The 17,472-nt window shown below is 43.4% G+C and overlaps 1 protein-coding gene across 2 annotated transcripts in view; it reads left to right on the top strand.

Moving 5' to 3' along the window:
- LOC309560776 (uncharacterized protein) overlaps positions 1-17,472 on the top strand; it is a 338,659-nt gene that overhangs the window by 80,527 nt on the left and 240,660 nt on the right. Inside the window, exon 5 of one of the 2 annotated variants that reach the window (XM_082264432.1) lies at positions 5,140-5,254. In XM_082264432.1, coding sequence (XP_082120558.1) covers positions 5,140-5,254 — 115 coding nt within the window. Of the gene's footprint in view, positions 1-5,139; positions 5,282-17,472 lie in introns of both variants that reach the window. The other variant, XM_082264433.1, reaches the window with a different exon arrangement.

Raw genomic sequence — 17,472 nt, forward strand, 5'->3', positions numbered from 1 at the left:
CCTTGTCTGAAATACACCTCCATAATTGATTGTGCCCTTAGAAGTACTCTAGGAGAGGAAGAAATTTGGGATCTAGCTATTGCCAGCAGGATAGTTCTCCTGGATAGCTGGGATATAGGCGGTGTTCTGCCTCATTATCTGGTCTCATTGGGCTGCAACCCAGTAGAAATATAAAAAGCGACCTCTTGATAACATACATGAGACAACATTTACAGCTATATCCGCATGTACACATATAAATGCATAAACGAGAAACCTGAGTGTCATTATTTGATCACTGAACCGTAGACGTGCCTCGAACCATATGCCCTGCCGTAATCTTATTATCCTCTGAGTCATTATACAAAGGAAATACCGGTCTGTCATGGTCTCTCTGGCCCTGAGGAAGCCATGAGCGAAACGCATCGGCTTGCTGGGGACCTACATTGACCGCCTTCCATCTGAGACCTACCATCTTTCCCCATATAGGCGTTGGTTTGTCCTTATGGTTTGTATTTCTACTTAATGACTCTAATGAATTGGTTTTAATTAATTGTGACACATATTGTATTCACATGTGCATGACAGCTCATGTTTTTAACTGAAATAATCAATAAAATGTATATTTTTTGAACATGTTGGTTTTGTTGTGATCCTTCTCCTCCCATTGGCCCGTAAAGCCCCACTTTTTCCTATTTTTTTGTTTTTGTCCACTATTTAGGGGTATGGGCCCCATCATACGGAAACTATTTTTGTCTTTTTTTTTTTTTTTTTCAGAATTGTCACTATTTTTTTGTTTATAGCGCAAAAAATAAAAAGTGCACAGGTGATCAAATACCACCAAAAGAAAGCTCAATTTTTGGAAAAAAGGACATCAATTTTATTTGGGTACAGTGTGGCATGACCGCGCAATTGTACTTTAAAGTAACGGAGTGCCGAATTGCAAAAAATGGGCTGATCATTAAGGGGGCAAATCCTTCCGGTCCAGAAGTGGTTAAAGGTGAATTTAGCCTCTAATAAAAGCAGCAGATATGAAGGATTAATAGCTACTTTTAAAATTACATTCAAGTAAATCCATGCAATCCTACCAAGAAGGTCTTTATTCAGGCCTTTCCTCTCATGCTGGTGACAGCAATCTGTTACCCTGCCACATAAGCATCCGATGGAGAAGCTACCACTCAAAATGTAGACCAGAAGCGTCTGCAAAAAGGCCGGAGGAGATGAGCAGTGCTGATAAGATTAACATCACTTTAGCAAATGAAAGACATTCATTTAGGGTTTGGCTCCCACTAAGCTAATATGGTCTCTTAGGTATCTTCATCATAGGAAGCGTCATGGACTTGGCATGCAGATCATTCCAAAAATACCCTGCATTTTTGAGGTTTCACTCACAGCTATTTGTAAGAACAGCATGTCTTTGGAATCAAGAATGTTCATCAGAAATCGCAAGGAAAGTACAGGTGCATGATGGTTGTTAATAATTATTTTATATACATTTCATGATCTATAGCAGTGGTCTCCAACCGCTGGATGCGGCCCTTTGCTTGCCTTTATCCAGCCTTTGGGACACTATTCCTTCTACTGATTCAAGGCATTATTTTGCCAACTGATATTAACAAAGAGGCACTATTTCTCCCACTGACATCAACAATGGGGCACCATTTCTCCCACTGACATCAACAATGGGGTACTTTAGTCCTCCCCTAATACCAAATGTTGCAATGTTTACTCCCACTGATCCCACTGGCCACAGTCCAGCCCCCCTAAAGTCTGAAGGACCATAAACTGGCCCTTTGCTTAGAAAGTGTGGGGACCCCTGGTCTATAGTGTCTATTTTATAGTGGAACTAAACCCTCCTGTCCTTTAACAGCCAAGGAAGCTTCCATCTCAACCTCTGTTTGCTTTGCAGTTGCCATGTTACAACACATGTGATCACTAGTCATTTGATGGCTTGACCGGTTGGTTGAGAGCACAAGCAACTATGTAATCTTTAATGGCATGCCTTGAATGTAACTGTTTCAGGAAACCATTAAATTGATGAGTTTAGTTCTGCTTTAAGAGTCCTTTAAAGTTTCAGGTTGTGGCATTTTGAACTTTTGCTAAAATTCACAAGACATTTACCAGTTGTAATAAAAGTGTAACAACAAATTTAAATAGAGTAAGAAAAGATTTCTCAGATTAACCTGTGTGATCTTTAAGTCTAAATCTTGGCTGTGTTTGCGGAATGCTAGAATGACTGCTAGGGCCTTTAGTCAGACCTCGTATTATAAACACATGCACTCAGCCTCCCCTCCCGGGTGCGAGGTTAACATATCCTTTGAACACGCTTCCTTATGAGGAGAGGAATTCCTTTACAATGCCTTACTCAGAATAATCCTCCACAAATCCCTCTGCTGGATGACCCAGTAAGGATTGAGGAACAAGGCTGCTGTAATCTGTTAAAATCACCTTCCTCCTACCATCACCCCCACTTCTGTATGAACCGTTCCCTTTTGAATCGTCATGGTTACTATGTGGGAAAACTGAGAAACAGCACATCAATGAAAGTCTAACTGCGTATGCGGGTAAATTTTGTCACCAGTTTAAAAGTCAAGGATTTCAGATTTCACGCTGTAAAATAAAAAACATATTTCATTTGTGGGGGAAAAAGAAAAAGCTGTCTTTATAAAGACCAATAAATTGTAAACAAAATGTATTGTATGAAAAAACTGTTAGAGAGTAACTAAAGTTCACAAAGTCACAAACTTTGAGCAGGCAGGCTGTTTATTGCAGACATGCAGTGTCTCTTCTGCAGTAAAATACACCTACCTGCCTGCTCACTGCATTCTCCTGCAAGTAAACTGTGATGCATGCACAGCTCAAGCTTACATTGCCGGCATAGTCTCTGTGTGCCGGGATGACCGGAAGAAGTAGACGATGCCGGTGAGGTACTCCACGTCCCTCACCGGCATCTTCTGCGTCTTCTTCTGGTGCTTTTGTTGAAGAACGTGTTCGCCGTAGATTAACGCAGAAAGTTTGGAGTTTACCTGATGCCCCATTGGCTAAATTCAAGCTTATGTTTAGTAATAACATTCAAAAATAATATTCAGCACAGGAAACGGTACTTAAAATCAATGTGAAGTGTCCCTTGTGCTTCTGGCTGCGATTTTAGTTGAAATCCCCTCTCCTCTGATTCCCCTTACCCTGGCAGCTGTTATCTTCCAGTGATGCAAGGGTTAACACGAGCTGAGGGGACCCTTCATATGCACTTGTCAAGAACGCTGACTATGCCCGTCCTTCCCCCCCCCCCCCTTATTCAAAGAAGCTGTGTTATAGCTTTCATGAGCACAAAATCATCATGAATGGAGGAGGCAGAACTTTCATTAATCTGCCCATCCTTCATTCTCTTTTCATTCGTGGAAGCTATAGTAGGGCTTCTGTAAATAAATAAATGGAGGAGGCAGGCAGAAAGAGTGGTTTTTACCTTAATGCATTCTCGCATTAAAGTGGTTGTAAAAGCACAAGTATTTTTACCTTCATACATTCTATGCATGAAGGTAAAAAACCTTCAGTGTGCAGGAGCTTCCCAGACCCCCTCTTACTTATCTGAGTCCCCTCTTGATCCAGCAATGTCTACGAGAGCCTTGTGTCTCAAGGATTTGCACTCCTGATTTTGCTTTTGGCAACAGGCCAAACCACAGCTCAGTGTGTAAATGGACACACAGACCGGTGGGTCAGGAGCCTGCCTGCTTGGGTGCCCCCAGAGCAAGCTGCTTGAGCTGGTGAGTGTGCCCACCCTTTGCAGCTATAACAGCTTCAACTCTTCTGGGAAGGCTGCCCACAAGGTTTAGGAGTGTGTCTATGGAAATATTTGACCATTCTTCCAGAAGCGCTTTTGTGAGATCAGGCACTGATGTTGGATGGGAAGGGACCTTTATGACCTTGCTTTGTGCACTGGTACGCAGTCATGTGGGAACAGGAAGGGGCCATCCCTAAACTGTTCCCACAAAGTTGGGAGCATGAAATTGTCCAAAATGCCTTGGTATGCTGACGTCTTAAGAGTTCCCTTCACTGGAACTAAGGGGCCAAGCCCAACCCCGGAAAAGCAACCCTACACCATAATCACCCCCCCTCCCTATCACTAAATGATTTGGACCAGTGCACAAGGCAAGGTCCATAAAGACATGGATGAGCAACTTTGGGGTGGAGGAACTTGACTGGCCTACACAGAGTACTGACCTCAACCCGATAGAACACCTTTGGGATGAATGAGAGTGGAGTCTGGGAGCCAGGCCTTCTTGTCCAACCTCAGTGTCTAACCTCACAAATACGCTTCTGGAAGCATGGTCAAACATTCCCATAGACACATTCCTAAACCTTGTGGACAGCCTTCCTAGAAATGTTGAAGCTGTTATAGCTGAAAAGGGTGGGCCAACTCAATATTGAACCCTACGGACTAAGACTGGGATGCCATTAAAGTTTATTTGCGTGTAAAGGCAGCCGTACTAATACTTTTGGTAATATAGTGTATGTTATCTAGTAAAGGGTATTATGTATGTGAAGAGATGTGTTCCCATGAGCCTTTAGACAAGATCCACATTTTACCCTGGCCACCATTCACTGCAGTACACTTTGGTATACTTTCTTTAGTCAAAAGCAAACAGTCCCAACCATGACAGTGTCACTTGTATGACATAGTTCTGACGTAATTGTCTATCCTGAATTAAAAATCCTGCCTGTTTGACAATTTTTTGGAGCGATATTCTCTCCCTTCCTGTTGCTGCTTCACCAAATCAGAAAATGAAGGGAAATCTCTCCAGCAGCACATAGATAACACAAAAAACTATAACGGTTTAAAACTTCTCTACTCCATTCAATACTAAAATATAAAAGTTTTTGCTTTATATTACCTACAATGGCAATATCATTGTTCAATTTATGCCAGAATTCCTCACCATTTACAATGCTGGGTAAAATAGCCATTGATGTGCAAAGTTCAGTAACTGAGTTTTACTTATTAGATCTGCAACCAGTCATTTCATATTGATGTTCTGTTTGATAACACCTGCTTGTCCTAATTGTATTTTCTGCTAGGGTTGTTTACCTCATTATACTGTCAAAGCTATAATATTTTAATTTGTGGTGTTAATTTCTTAACTTTCTCTTCTTCTTTTACAATAGCTGAAGCTGAGCTTCTGTTCAAAGAGAGCATAGAGCTAAGAAATGAATGTAAATCCCTGTCAAAGGAGGCAGCTGAACTGCTATCAATAGTCACTCAACAGGAAGTTTTACATGGGTAAGAAAAATTCATACATGTATGTCAGTCTTGTTCGTGTTTTACTATGCTGTCTGGTTGTTCTCACAAGATGTTTTACACACAGAACCAGACTACTGGGATAAGTATGTGTTTTCCTGGACCACTTGTGATAACAAAAAAAAAAATCATGTTATCCCTGGTAATCACTCACTTATAACTTGTTATTTTTGTAACCTAGATAAATAATAGCAGACCTCAAGTTGATTGCTATAGTCATGATTTGACTTATCCTGGTTGAACTTTTCTACATTTGAGTGCCAAATAGGAAGTTTTCATGCTGTTTCATTGTTGCATTGAACAGAATACTGTAAGAACATGGAAGGTGTATTTGATCAGTGCTTCTTAGCTACTGATACTGCAACGGTATCCACCACCACTGGGGTAGAGTTTGATCACAATGGTGACCCTGCCCCATGTAGCCCCCCTGCCACTTTTGATTTTACACCTGGACAGGAGGGGTGGCATATACAGAAACCAATAACCTCTATATTCCTCCTGCAATCGCTGAAAGCCTACTTCTCCTCTTCTCCTTCCTGACGGCTTTCAGGCGCCTCAGGAGGAAAATGGATGGGATTGGTTCCTGTAAATGTTTCTCTTATTTCTGCTGCCTGGGCCCCCTGTGTGGAGGATGTAGAGCGGAGAAAGGAGTCGGTACATATTCATTTACCAGCCCCTTCCTTTTTTAAATGAACACAGTGAGTGATTGGTACCGATCACTCACTGTGTTCATTCATAACTGAAGCAAAGTAAACTGTGTGTTTACTATGCCTCAGTTTGTGAATGAACCCAAAGTAGCTCGGCACAGAGCACATTCATTCACTGTCCAGTGCAGCTGAGGCAGCAGGGACAGGGACTGGGGAATCTCTATCCTCAGTCCCTTTCTCTATCTCAAAAGTAAGACATCAGGGGTTAAGAAAGGCTAAGTTTATATTTTTACAGTGACATTTGTGTTCTATTTTTTTCTAGGTTTTCCTTATTGTTTAGTTAAGCTTTGTCAATTATTTCTTAAAAAAAAAAAAAGGCACCAAGTCCTGGTGTTCTTTGATCTCTTTGATGTTGTTCAGGTAGATCTCCACCACTCAATGGTTACCTACCCCTGCTCCAGGGTATTTAAAATAATTTGAGATGTCAAAATCTGGACAGCTTCTTCAAAAACTTTTCAATTACATTCTCAATGTGTAAAGATCTGAAATAACTATTTAGCCACTTGGAGTATCTTGGCACATGGTAGGAGTATCTTGGCGTCTGGTAGAAGCGGCAGGGTGGTAGTGTAGGGGGGCCTCAGGTCAGCTTTTGCTTCAGGGCCCACGATCTTCAAGCTACACCTCTGTCCACCACCCATGTGTCTGGTCTTGCAATCTCTGCCAAAAGGATCAGAAGTCAGGCTGTCGGATCCTCATATTCACATAACACAACCGCGGGTTTAGGATGCTGTAGAAAACTAAAGCAGAATTTTTCAAAACTAGAAAGTATTTTACATTACAACAAGCACATTAATTCCCCTTATTAAACTGTTGCCTGCCAAATATTCCCTAATAAAGATTTAACTCCCTGATTACCCCCAGTTAACCCCTTCATTGCCCTATCACAGTGTCCCTATTATAGTGTATTTTTTTTTTTTTGATCACTGTATTAGTGTCACGGGTGATGTCAGTTAGTGTCAATCCAGGATAGCGTCAGATTGTCCGCCACATATTTAGTAAAACATTTTATCTCCTTGATTGCCAGTGACACACACACACGCTAAACAACTCCATTACTGGTATTGTGTCTGAATGGATCAATATCTTTGATCTGATCAGAACTATACTAGTGTCCCCAATAGTTTAGTATAGTGTTTCCAAAATGCAGCATTTGCAGGATCAGCCCCGACACCTGCCAGTACCTGCGTTTAGCCCCTCCACCCAGCCCCCAAGAAGTGCAGTATCAGCAGATCACTGTTACTTTCAATGCATAGCACACAAATCTGCAGTGTTAGCAGTCAGGCCTGATCTCTGTTAGCGCTAGCAGTTATATTTTTAGTAGCGGTTCAAACAGTCCTTGACAACAAGGTGCTTTTTACCTGTGAGTCACACTAGGTACCTATAAATGTATTGGCCAAGGTACACTAGTGAAAAAGGCCTACAGGATGCTGAGCATGACAGATGAGAGCGATGGGGAAGCCTCATTGTCAAAATCAGGCTCTGTATTCGAAACCTGTAGAGAGCAGCAGCACCCTGACAAATAGCTCAGGAGTTGTGGTCCCTGCTAAGATCAGCCATACCCGAACCCGTTCTTCTGTTGCTGAGGTGCAACAATCGCATGGTTCTTGTATGCAGCAGAGTGTCGATACCAGTGCCGCTCAACCTCCTGGTGAACTGGCAAGCACCAGCGGCCTAGTACATCCTGGTCGTAGACAAACCAGCACTGCAGCAACACTTGGTGACGTGGCGAGTCCCATAAGTGCAGTTTTAGCTGGTGTGGTGGCTAGCACAAGTATAGTTCCGCAGCCACCAACAATTCGAAGACAGGCCTGTAGAGCCCATAGTGTCCTTCCTGAGGTGCTTGCAAATCCTGATTGGGAGCCCACCGCTTCTGCAGTGTACTTCCCCCATTTCACTGGCCAATCCTGAATTCAGGTAGAAACAGCCGATTTTACTCCTTAGTTTTTTATGAGCTGTTTTTCACGAAAGATCTGGACAGATCTGTTGTGGACTGAAGCAACTGATATGCCAATCAATTTATCGCCGCAAACCCAAATTTGACCATTGCCTGAGAATTTGCATGAAAACGTATCACTTTTTCCGAATTTAAAATCTTTCTGGGCTTAGTGAGTTGCGGTCATATTGGTCCACTGACACAATTCATCATATGCCCGTGTTCTCTGCTGCCATGGCCAGGACTAGATACAAGCAAATCTTGCGGTTCATGCATTTCAATGACAATGAATTCTGTCATCCTCAAGGTGATCCAGCCCCTCGTAAACCACTTCAACCAAAAATTTGCAGCCTTGTATATGCCCCAACAAGCTGTCTGCGTTGATGAGTCTCTGATTACATTTTTTGTCCGCCTTGTTTTCAAACAGTTTCTCCCTAGCAAGCGTAGTAGATATGGGGTCAAGATGTATAAGCTCTGTGACAGGGCCACAGGCTATACATGTAGTTTCCAGATTTACGAGGGAAAAGATAGCAGTGTAGACCCCCTTGACTGCCCAGACTCCATAGGGAGCAGCGGCAACATTGTTTGGGACTTGGTGCCACCCTTATTCAGAAAGGGGTACAATTTATACATAGACAAGTATTACACAAGCATGCCACTTTTTAGTCCCCTTTTAAATCTGGAATTGGCGCATGTGGCACTGTGCGACCTAATCGCCGGGGCTTCCCCCAATGGCTTCCCGACTTCGACGGGGTTAGAGAGCCTGCTTGAAGTATAATAAATTCCTTGCAGTGAAGTAGAGGGACACACGGAATGTTTTAGTTCTGTCTTCTATTCAAGCAGATACAACAGTCCAAATTGCAACGGCGACTGGTGTTGTTGAGAAGCCCCTCTGTGTCCACGAATACAACCTTAACATAGGAGGGTTGGACTTCAATGGCCAAATGATGGCACCATACTTAATTGCCCGTAAGGCCACATGCTGGTACAAAAAAGTGTATGTATACTTATTCCAATTACCTCTGCTGAACGCTTATGTGCTATACAAAGCGTCAGGAAGAAGTGGATACTTCCTAAAATTCCAGGAAGAGATCATCACAGCCCTTCTGTATCCAGAAGGTGCTGTAGCCCAAATTCAAAATACAGATGCAGTGAGCTGATTGCATGAGAGGCATTTTCCAGATGTCCTCCCTGGTACCTCTACCCAAAGAAGATGTTGTGTTTGTAGAAAACGCAGATATAGTCGTGACACCCACTATTTTTGTCCCTCCTATCCTGGCAAACCTGGCTGAATGGAAAAAAAAGAACATTGCATGTATGCCCATCATCAGAAGTTGGTGGATGCTGGGAGGCCTAATGGTAGGCATACCACACACTTTCTGTCAAGAGAATTCTTCATCCACATCGATCGATGTGAATGGAGGAATCTGTTAGGTTCTCTTTTTTCCTTCAGCCCAGAGGCTGCATGAAAAAAAAAAGAACCTTACAATATATGCCCAACAAGGACCAGCAACATATTGGTACGTTGCTGGACTTTGAGTGGTCATACCGGGATGATGCCTGCAGGTTTAGGCATCATCTTGGTATCGTTTATTTACAGTCGGCAGTCGGCTTTCATGTAAAAGCAATCCTAGCGGCTAATTAGCCGCTAGACTGCTTTTACAATCAGCGGGAGGGGACCCCCACCCCCCCATTCCCGCTGCTGTCTTCCACGGTTTTCTCTGGCTCACCTGTCCCATCGGGTAACCCAGCCGGTGGTTCCGTCAGCTGATCAAAGAGCTGATCAGAGACCAGAACAGCTTCACTTATCAGTATGTCCTAAGATACCGGAAACTACAAGCATTTCATGACTTTGGTTTCGCCGGATATAAACAGCGCCATTGGGAAAGCATCTTATCACACCAATCTTGGTGTGGTCAGAAGCTTTAGGGCAGAGGGGAGATGTAGAGTCGCATAGACCCCAATTTTTCAAAAAAGAGTACCTGTCACTATCATAGGGGATATTTACTTTTTCCTGTGATAAGATAAAAAAAATATACATTTTTTTTTTTTAAAAAATTAAAGGGAAGGAGTCAAAATAAAAAAGCAAAATAAATAATAATTAAAATTAAAGCACCCCTGTCCCCCCCGTGTTTGCGCCCAAAGGCAAACGCAAGCTTCAGTCTCTTGTCAAATGCAAGCAGCAATTGCAGCATGCATGTGAGGTATCGCCACGAATGTCAGATTGAGGGTCGTAATTCTAGCAGTAAACCTCCCCTTTAAATCTGAAGTGGTAACCTGTAAAGGCTTTTAAAAATGTATGTAGTTTGTCGCCGCTGCACGGGCGTGCACAATTTTAAAGCATGTCATGTTTAGTGTCGATGTACTCGGCATCATCTTTTATAGTTTACAAAACAATTGGGCCATATATAGTGTATTTGTGCAATAAATTTAAAAAAAGTGTTTTTTTTTCTCGAAACTATTGCGTTTGGAAAATCTCTGAGCAAATACTGTTTGACAAAAAAAATTGCAACACCCACCATTTTACTCTGTAGGGACTCTGCTTTAAAAAAAAAATATATATATAATGTTTGGGGGTTTAAAGTAATTTTCTAGTAAGGCTTGAAAAGCCTTGGCTTGGTCTTCAAGTGGTTAGAAGAGTGGGTGAAGTGTGGCATAAGCTTCTAATATTGGGCATTAAATGCCAGGACAGTTCAAATGCCCCCAAATCGCCCATTTTTGGTTATACTGCTCACATATGGCATGGGTATGTGTGGAATTACACCCCAAAATACATTCTGCTGCTTCTCCTGAGTACAGGGATACCACATATGTGAGACTTTTTGGGAGCCTAGCCATTTACAGGACCCTGCAAACCAATCACCGCCTTCAGGTTTTCGAAGGGCGAAAATTGCTCATTTTACTTCCTCATCTACCTATTAGTTTTGGAGGCCCTGAAATGACAAAATAGCACAAACCCCCCCAAAATGACCCCATTTTGGAAAGAAGACACTCCAAGCTATTGTTTGAGAGGAATGTTGAGTCCATGGAATATTTTATATTTTAAGTTATTATTATAAGTTTCGGGAAAATTACAATTTTTTTTTTTTATACAGCGTTGTCACCAAGTTATATATTGTTCACACATGCCATGGGTATATGTAGCATTACACCCCAAAATACATCCTGCTGCTTCTCCTGAGTACAGGGATACCACATGTGTGAGACTTTTTGGGAGCCTAGCCATGTACAGGACCCCAAAAACCAATTACTACCTTCAGGCTTTCTAAGGGCGTAAAAGGAATAAATTGTATCGCTTATATAATAGAAAAATGTCCACATAAAATCAAATAAAAGAAATGTCCTTTATGGAATCCACATGACAATAGAAATCCACATGACTGTTAAGGATAACATCCACCAATTTTCCCAAGACGGACCAGGTGTCACAGAACCACCACCAATAGAGGTATATTAAATACCCTTACCAGATTACCAGGTCTTACAGGTAGTATGTATCAGTGAATATCAATAGGCACAGGTCAAAAGCCCATCAGGTATTCATCATAAGTCATCCTCAAAATGTTGCTAATCCTCTGTGAGCATAGTTCTCAAGAAACAGAAAGGAAGCCACTCATAGTGCAGTATATCAATATAAAACGTTTAATGTAATAAATTACAGATATTGCACTCACATATTTGCAGAGTGGCAGCAGCGTTTGTATAACAGCATAGATGTAGATGCGGATGTAATTGTTTCAATCCAAAAAGATGGCCGCCACCGTCGTCCTTCACCACGCATGCGTCCGCCTCTACCAATGAGGGACCACCCAACGCACGTTTCGTCACATGGAATGACGTCGTCAGGTGCGTGGCCTCATGGTAGGAGGACGCACTTCTTATACGAGAGGGACGAGGCGGATTGGTAAACTGAGAACTGGAAATCGGAGCTATGCGCTCCAATGACCGGAAACATCAGGAAAAAACAATAATCAGCGGCATTATAAACTTTAAATCCAATTGGTATTATGATACATAAATTAGACCAAAGACCAACCTTCAAAAGTATTAATAAAAATAAATGCCATGACTAAAAAGGTTATTTAAAACCCACTATAAGCAGGCATGCGAGGTCTGGAGACAGCGCCATCTTGTGGCCAAACAATACAGCCACAGTATACATCTCGCATACGCCACCCTGCACCCATACAATAACATACACTATAATAAAAACATTATTAAACAGAAAAAGAAAAGCAAGCCCTTAAAAAGGTACACATAATATATTTAAGATAATTATCAACACCATGGTGCATCGACCAGATTACATACATTTTCTTCAATTAAAAATGAGACCTGTACAAAATATTGATAATTATATTAACTATAGTGGAGAAGGAATGAAATTGTTAAAAATAAATAAAGTTTCCATCCAGCACATAATCTCTCAATTGGAATGCTGAGTGGGTACATCATGCATTATTAATAAACAAATTCAAATCCCACTCTATATTAAGCCCGTAAGGGGCGTAGGATTTAATTTGATAAATCCAAGAGGTTTACAACCACGTGTCTGGAAGTGCAGGTAATGAAGGGTTTGATTTTATGGGCTTCTTTAGTGACTCCTTCCTCAAAACTATCACATTTTTTCCTACCTCCTGTGTTAATTCTAAAAACCGCATAGTATTTACAAGGAAAGAATCCCCCTCTGTCTTGGAAAAAGGAAACCCTTTTCGGGGGATTGATGATATTAGGAGCCACTTGCAATTTTAGGGGCGGAACGCCTCTAAAGATTACCTGTGGTGCTTCTGGTAAGATAGGGCCTAAAACCCCATTGTTACGTAGCACAGGCCAATGTTTCTGCAAGATTTTTTTTGATGGAATAGTGCTGTGTGGAATATGAGGAAAAGAAAGCATGCTGAAAGTTATCGTCTCTCTGTCTGGATTTGGGTTGTAATAAGTCCTCCCTATTTTTGTGGTCTGCACATATAATGGCAGAATCTAGGTCTTTTTCTTCATAGCCTTTATCCAATAATTTTTTCTTAAGTGAGACAGCCTCTTTAAGGAAATCATCCCTTCTGGTGCAATTGCGCCTAAGTCTCAAGAACTGACTGACAGGAACGGATCTCAGCCAAGATGGATGATGACAGCTGGTCATGTCTATAAATCCGTTCCTGTCAGTCTCCTTAAAGTACGTGGAGGTGACGACTTGATCATCTACTATTTTGATATTCAGATCCAAAAAATTGATCTCCTTTCTACTCCACTCAAAGGTCAACACGATACCCCTATCATTCATGTTCAATCTGGCCATAAATTGATCTAGGGAAGCAGAATCGCCATCCCATAGGAGGAGGACATCCTCCTCCCACCTGGCCATGAACAGATTGGCCATACTAGGCGCAAATTTTGCTTTTCTTTTTCTGTTTAATAATGTTTTTATTATAGTGTATGTTATTGTATGGGTGCAGGGTGGCGTATGCGAGATGTATACTGTGGCTGTGGCTGTATTTTTTGGCCACAAGATGGCGCTGTCTCCAGACCTCGCATGCCTGCTTATAGTGGGTTTTAAATAACCTTTTTAGTCATGGCATTTATTTTTATTAATACTTTTGAAGGTTGGTCTTTGGTCTAATTTATGTATCATAATACCAATTGGATTTAAAGTTTATAATGCCGCTGTTTATTGTTTTTTCCTGATGTTTCCGGTCATTGGAGCGCATAGCTCCGATTTCCGGTTCTCAGTTTACCAATCCACCTCGTCCCTCTCGTATAAGAAGTGCGTCCTCCTACCATGAAGCCACGCCCCTGACGACGTCATTCCATGTGACGAAACGTGCGTTGGGTGGTCCCTTATTGGTAGAGGCGGACGCATGCGTGGTGAAGGACGACGGCGGCCATCTTTTTGGATTAAAACAACTACATCGGCATCTACATCTATGCTGTTATACAAACGCTGCTGCCACTCTGCAAATATGTGAGTGCAATATCTGTAATTTATTACATTAAACGTTTTATATTGATATACTGCAATATGAGTGGCTTCCTTTGTGTTTCTTGAGAATTATGCTTACAGAGGATTAGCAACATTTTGAGGATGACTTATGATGAATACCTGATGGGATGATGACCTGTGCCTATTGATATTCAATTATACATACTACCTGTAAGACCTGGAGATCTGGTAAGGGTATTTAATATACCTCTATTGGTGGTGGTTCTGTGACACCTGGTCCGTCTTGGGAAAACTGGTGGATGTTATCCTTAACAGTCACGTGGATTTCTATTGTCATGTGGATTCCATAAAGGACATTTCTTTTATTTGATTTATGTGGACATTTTTCTATTATATAAGCGCTACAATTTATTCCTTTTATGCTTATGTGATTGCCTCAGAATCCATATGTGTAGCTGCTTTTTTAACATTTATTGATTCGTTTATATTGCGGTGCTATTTTTTATTTTTTTTTTATTTTTTATTTTCTAAGGGCGTAAATTGCTCATTTCGCTTTTGTTTATTGACGGACACAGCTCCTGATTCTTCTTAACCGTTGGCTTATACTGCCCCCTACAGGAGTAGGACACTAGGCAGGAAAAAGCTTGACTACACCAATGGACAGTCCCAGGGGGTATACACCCACTCTCAGCTATAGGCACTGCCTAGTCAAGAGTAAGAACCTAGTTCCTTGCTGGGATCTCTGGTCCTGGCAATTTTTTCATATTAAATGGAATTTTTCCCTCATTTTTATTATTTTGTTCCCGTGAGAATTACAACCAAGTGCCAGCGAGCTCATGTAGACTGCAGCTCTATGCTAGGTCGGCCGCTTTATAGCCCCACTGGACGGGGGCTGGCCTGTGAGTTAAATGGATCGCGAGGCCGCATACGAACTAGCTTCGACCTGAGTCGCAGCGTTTCCTCCTGGCCAACAGCATCCACATTACGACGGAGCGGTGTCCTCTCCAGAGCGGTGCCCATCCTGTTCCTGGTATAGTAAGTAGCTGTCCCCCCACTACCCCAAGAGGGTTTTGGGGTGGACGTCTCCCTTCCGCCCCAGCCCCTCTAAAATTTTAAGTCACTTTGGGTCTTCCGTCCCCCCTTTTCCCTGGGTGAGGTTATGAGCATACTGTTGCTACGTGCTCTTAAGCGGGACTGGTTGGAGTTGCTGCTGACCTGGCTGCTGACTGGTTTTTCCTGGTGCGCAACGGGGGGGTTGAGCAGCATTCCCTGCCATCCTGGGGTGTCTATGGCAGGAATGTCCTCTGGGCCCCCTGCGTCGGTTGTTGGGCTGGGGGAGCAGATAGTTTAGCATCGGCGGGTTTCACGCGGGCGGATCATCCGAAAATTTAGGCTGCGGCTTTGCGGCCTACTATTCGGAAACGACGTGAGGCGTCCACTGTGAGCATGGCTGAAGCCACTGCCTCCTGTTTGGGCATCCACCTTCCCCTCCGCTGCCCCTGGGTGGTCAGCTCCGTTGGGGCCCACGTCCTGGCGGCTGGGTGACCTCAAAAATTTCGGCTGCGACTTGCGGTCTGTGGCCTTCTAGGCCATGCGGCTGAGTCAGGCACCGCCATTGGGGGGTGGCTCCAGTGTGTGCCGCTGAAGCCCTCACTCTTCCTTTGGGCATCTGCCGGGCTGAGGATCTGTGCAATTGCGGCTACTGCCTGCAGGGCCATATGATCAGCTTGGCTCCTCCCTTTAACCAGGTGGCGCTGTGGGGGTGCTTCATTTTTAATGAGTCTTGCCCCCATTATTGTGTAGGGCAGTGGTCCTCAACCCTGGCCTACAGGGCCCACTAACAGGCTAGATTTGCAAGATAACTGAAATACATCCCAGGTGATATAATTTGCTGCTCAGTGATTGCAGTACTCTAGTCTGCATCTCCCCAAGGTAATACTTAAAATCTGGCCTGTTAGTGGGCCCTGAGGACTGGAGTTGAGGACCACTGGTGTAGGGCACCTTGTTTAGCGCATCACGGCGGGAGGCCCCCTTTTATGTCCTCTATGGAGGGCTCAGAGGACGACCTCTTGTTTTTTTGCAGGGTCCAATAGGTGGTCCATCTGTGGACCCTTGGCCGGCGTCCCCTTTGCGGGATCGCAGTCGGCGGCCTCCCCTGATATGTTATGGGGTGAGCTCAGTATATAGCAACCCTACTGAGTCTATGTCCATGCACCCTCAGTGCTTAGATAGTGAGGATGATTCCTCTGCTCCTCTAGCCACACTTAAATAGGCGTGTTTGTGTTTCTGCGTGAAACTTTAAAAATGGAGGTTGAGGCTGATGCCACATCTGAGGCACCGGTTCCTTTTAGCACCCACAGGCTCTCCAAAGCAGTGTGGGTATTCCTCTTTCCGCTTACCTTGACAACATTGTCACAAAACAGTGGTGTTTTTAAACACAGCGGTTACTAAGCGTTTTTTTTTGTTTGCGGTATCCTTATGAGGATTTATTTAGTTAAAGGTGGACAGTCCCACCTGTAGTGGACTCGCCAGTTTCCAGGTCAAATTGAGTTACCTTCATCCCGGTTGAGGAGTCCCCGACCTTTACAGGTCCAGTTAATAAGAGGGCTGATGCTTTAGCCCGCCATATGTGCACTGTGGCTGGTTTGGCAGTTAGGCTGGTAATTACTATTGCTCTGGTGTCGCAAACTCTGACCGAGTGGGCTAAGCTTTTACGCCTGGACCTGGAGGGAGAACAGCTTCCCCCTGTCTTGTCGGAGCTGGCAGACCGGTTGGTCCAGGGGCTATAGTTTGTCTGTGATGCCTCTTTGGATGTGACTCCTTTGATTTCTAGGCTGTCTGTATCAGCAGTGGTCCTTTGGCATATTGTCTGGCTGAAATGCTGTTCTGCAGACCAGACTTCTAAGAAGGCCTTATCTGATCTCCCTCTTGTATGGGATCAACTGTTTGGAGCTTCCTTGGATGACATCGTTAAGGGTCTCCCAGGGGGGAAAAGTATTCTTCTTCTGCAGGCTACCAAGGGCAAGGACTCCATCGTAGACATGGGCCATTCTCCTCGGCTTCTAAGCGGCCTCTTAGTTTCTCAGGGTCTCAGGACAAGGGATCAAAAGTCAGGGCCTCCACCAGAGGTTCCAAGAGGACCTGGTCTGGCAAGCCATGAGCGGGCTCTTCCAGACCTTTGGACAAGGCTGCCTCTGCATGAAGGGTTCCCCTTACCTGTATCTAGGGTGGGAGGACATCTTTGCTGGTTTCTGGATCTGTTGGGGACCTCCCTGGTACAGGCCAAGTGGGTCCACCAAGTTATTCAGTCAGGCTACAAGATTGAGTTTGGTCTTTTCCTCCATAAAAGTTTTTTCCCTTCCAATCTACACTTGTCCCCAGATCGCTTAAGGGGTCTCTTTGGGGCAGTGCAAGACTTGTTACTTCAAGGGGTGATTGTTCCGGTTTTGACTTCGGAACATTTTCAGGGGTTTTTACTCAAACCTCTTTACTAGTGATAGACCGATATCGGTTTTTCGTTGCCGATACCGATATTTTGCCGATTGCATATCCGTATTGGCCGATATTGTCACACATGTAAAATTTTCCAAAAAAAAAAAAAAAAACACAAATTTCGACACAAATC

The sequence above is a fragment of the Pelophylax lessonae genome (genome assembly GCF_965119305.1).
Source record: "Pelophylax lessonae genome assembly, chromosome: 7".
Lineage (NCBI taxonomy): Eukaryota > Metazoa > Chordata > Amphibia > Anura > Ranidae > Pelophylax > Pelophylax lessonae.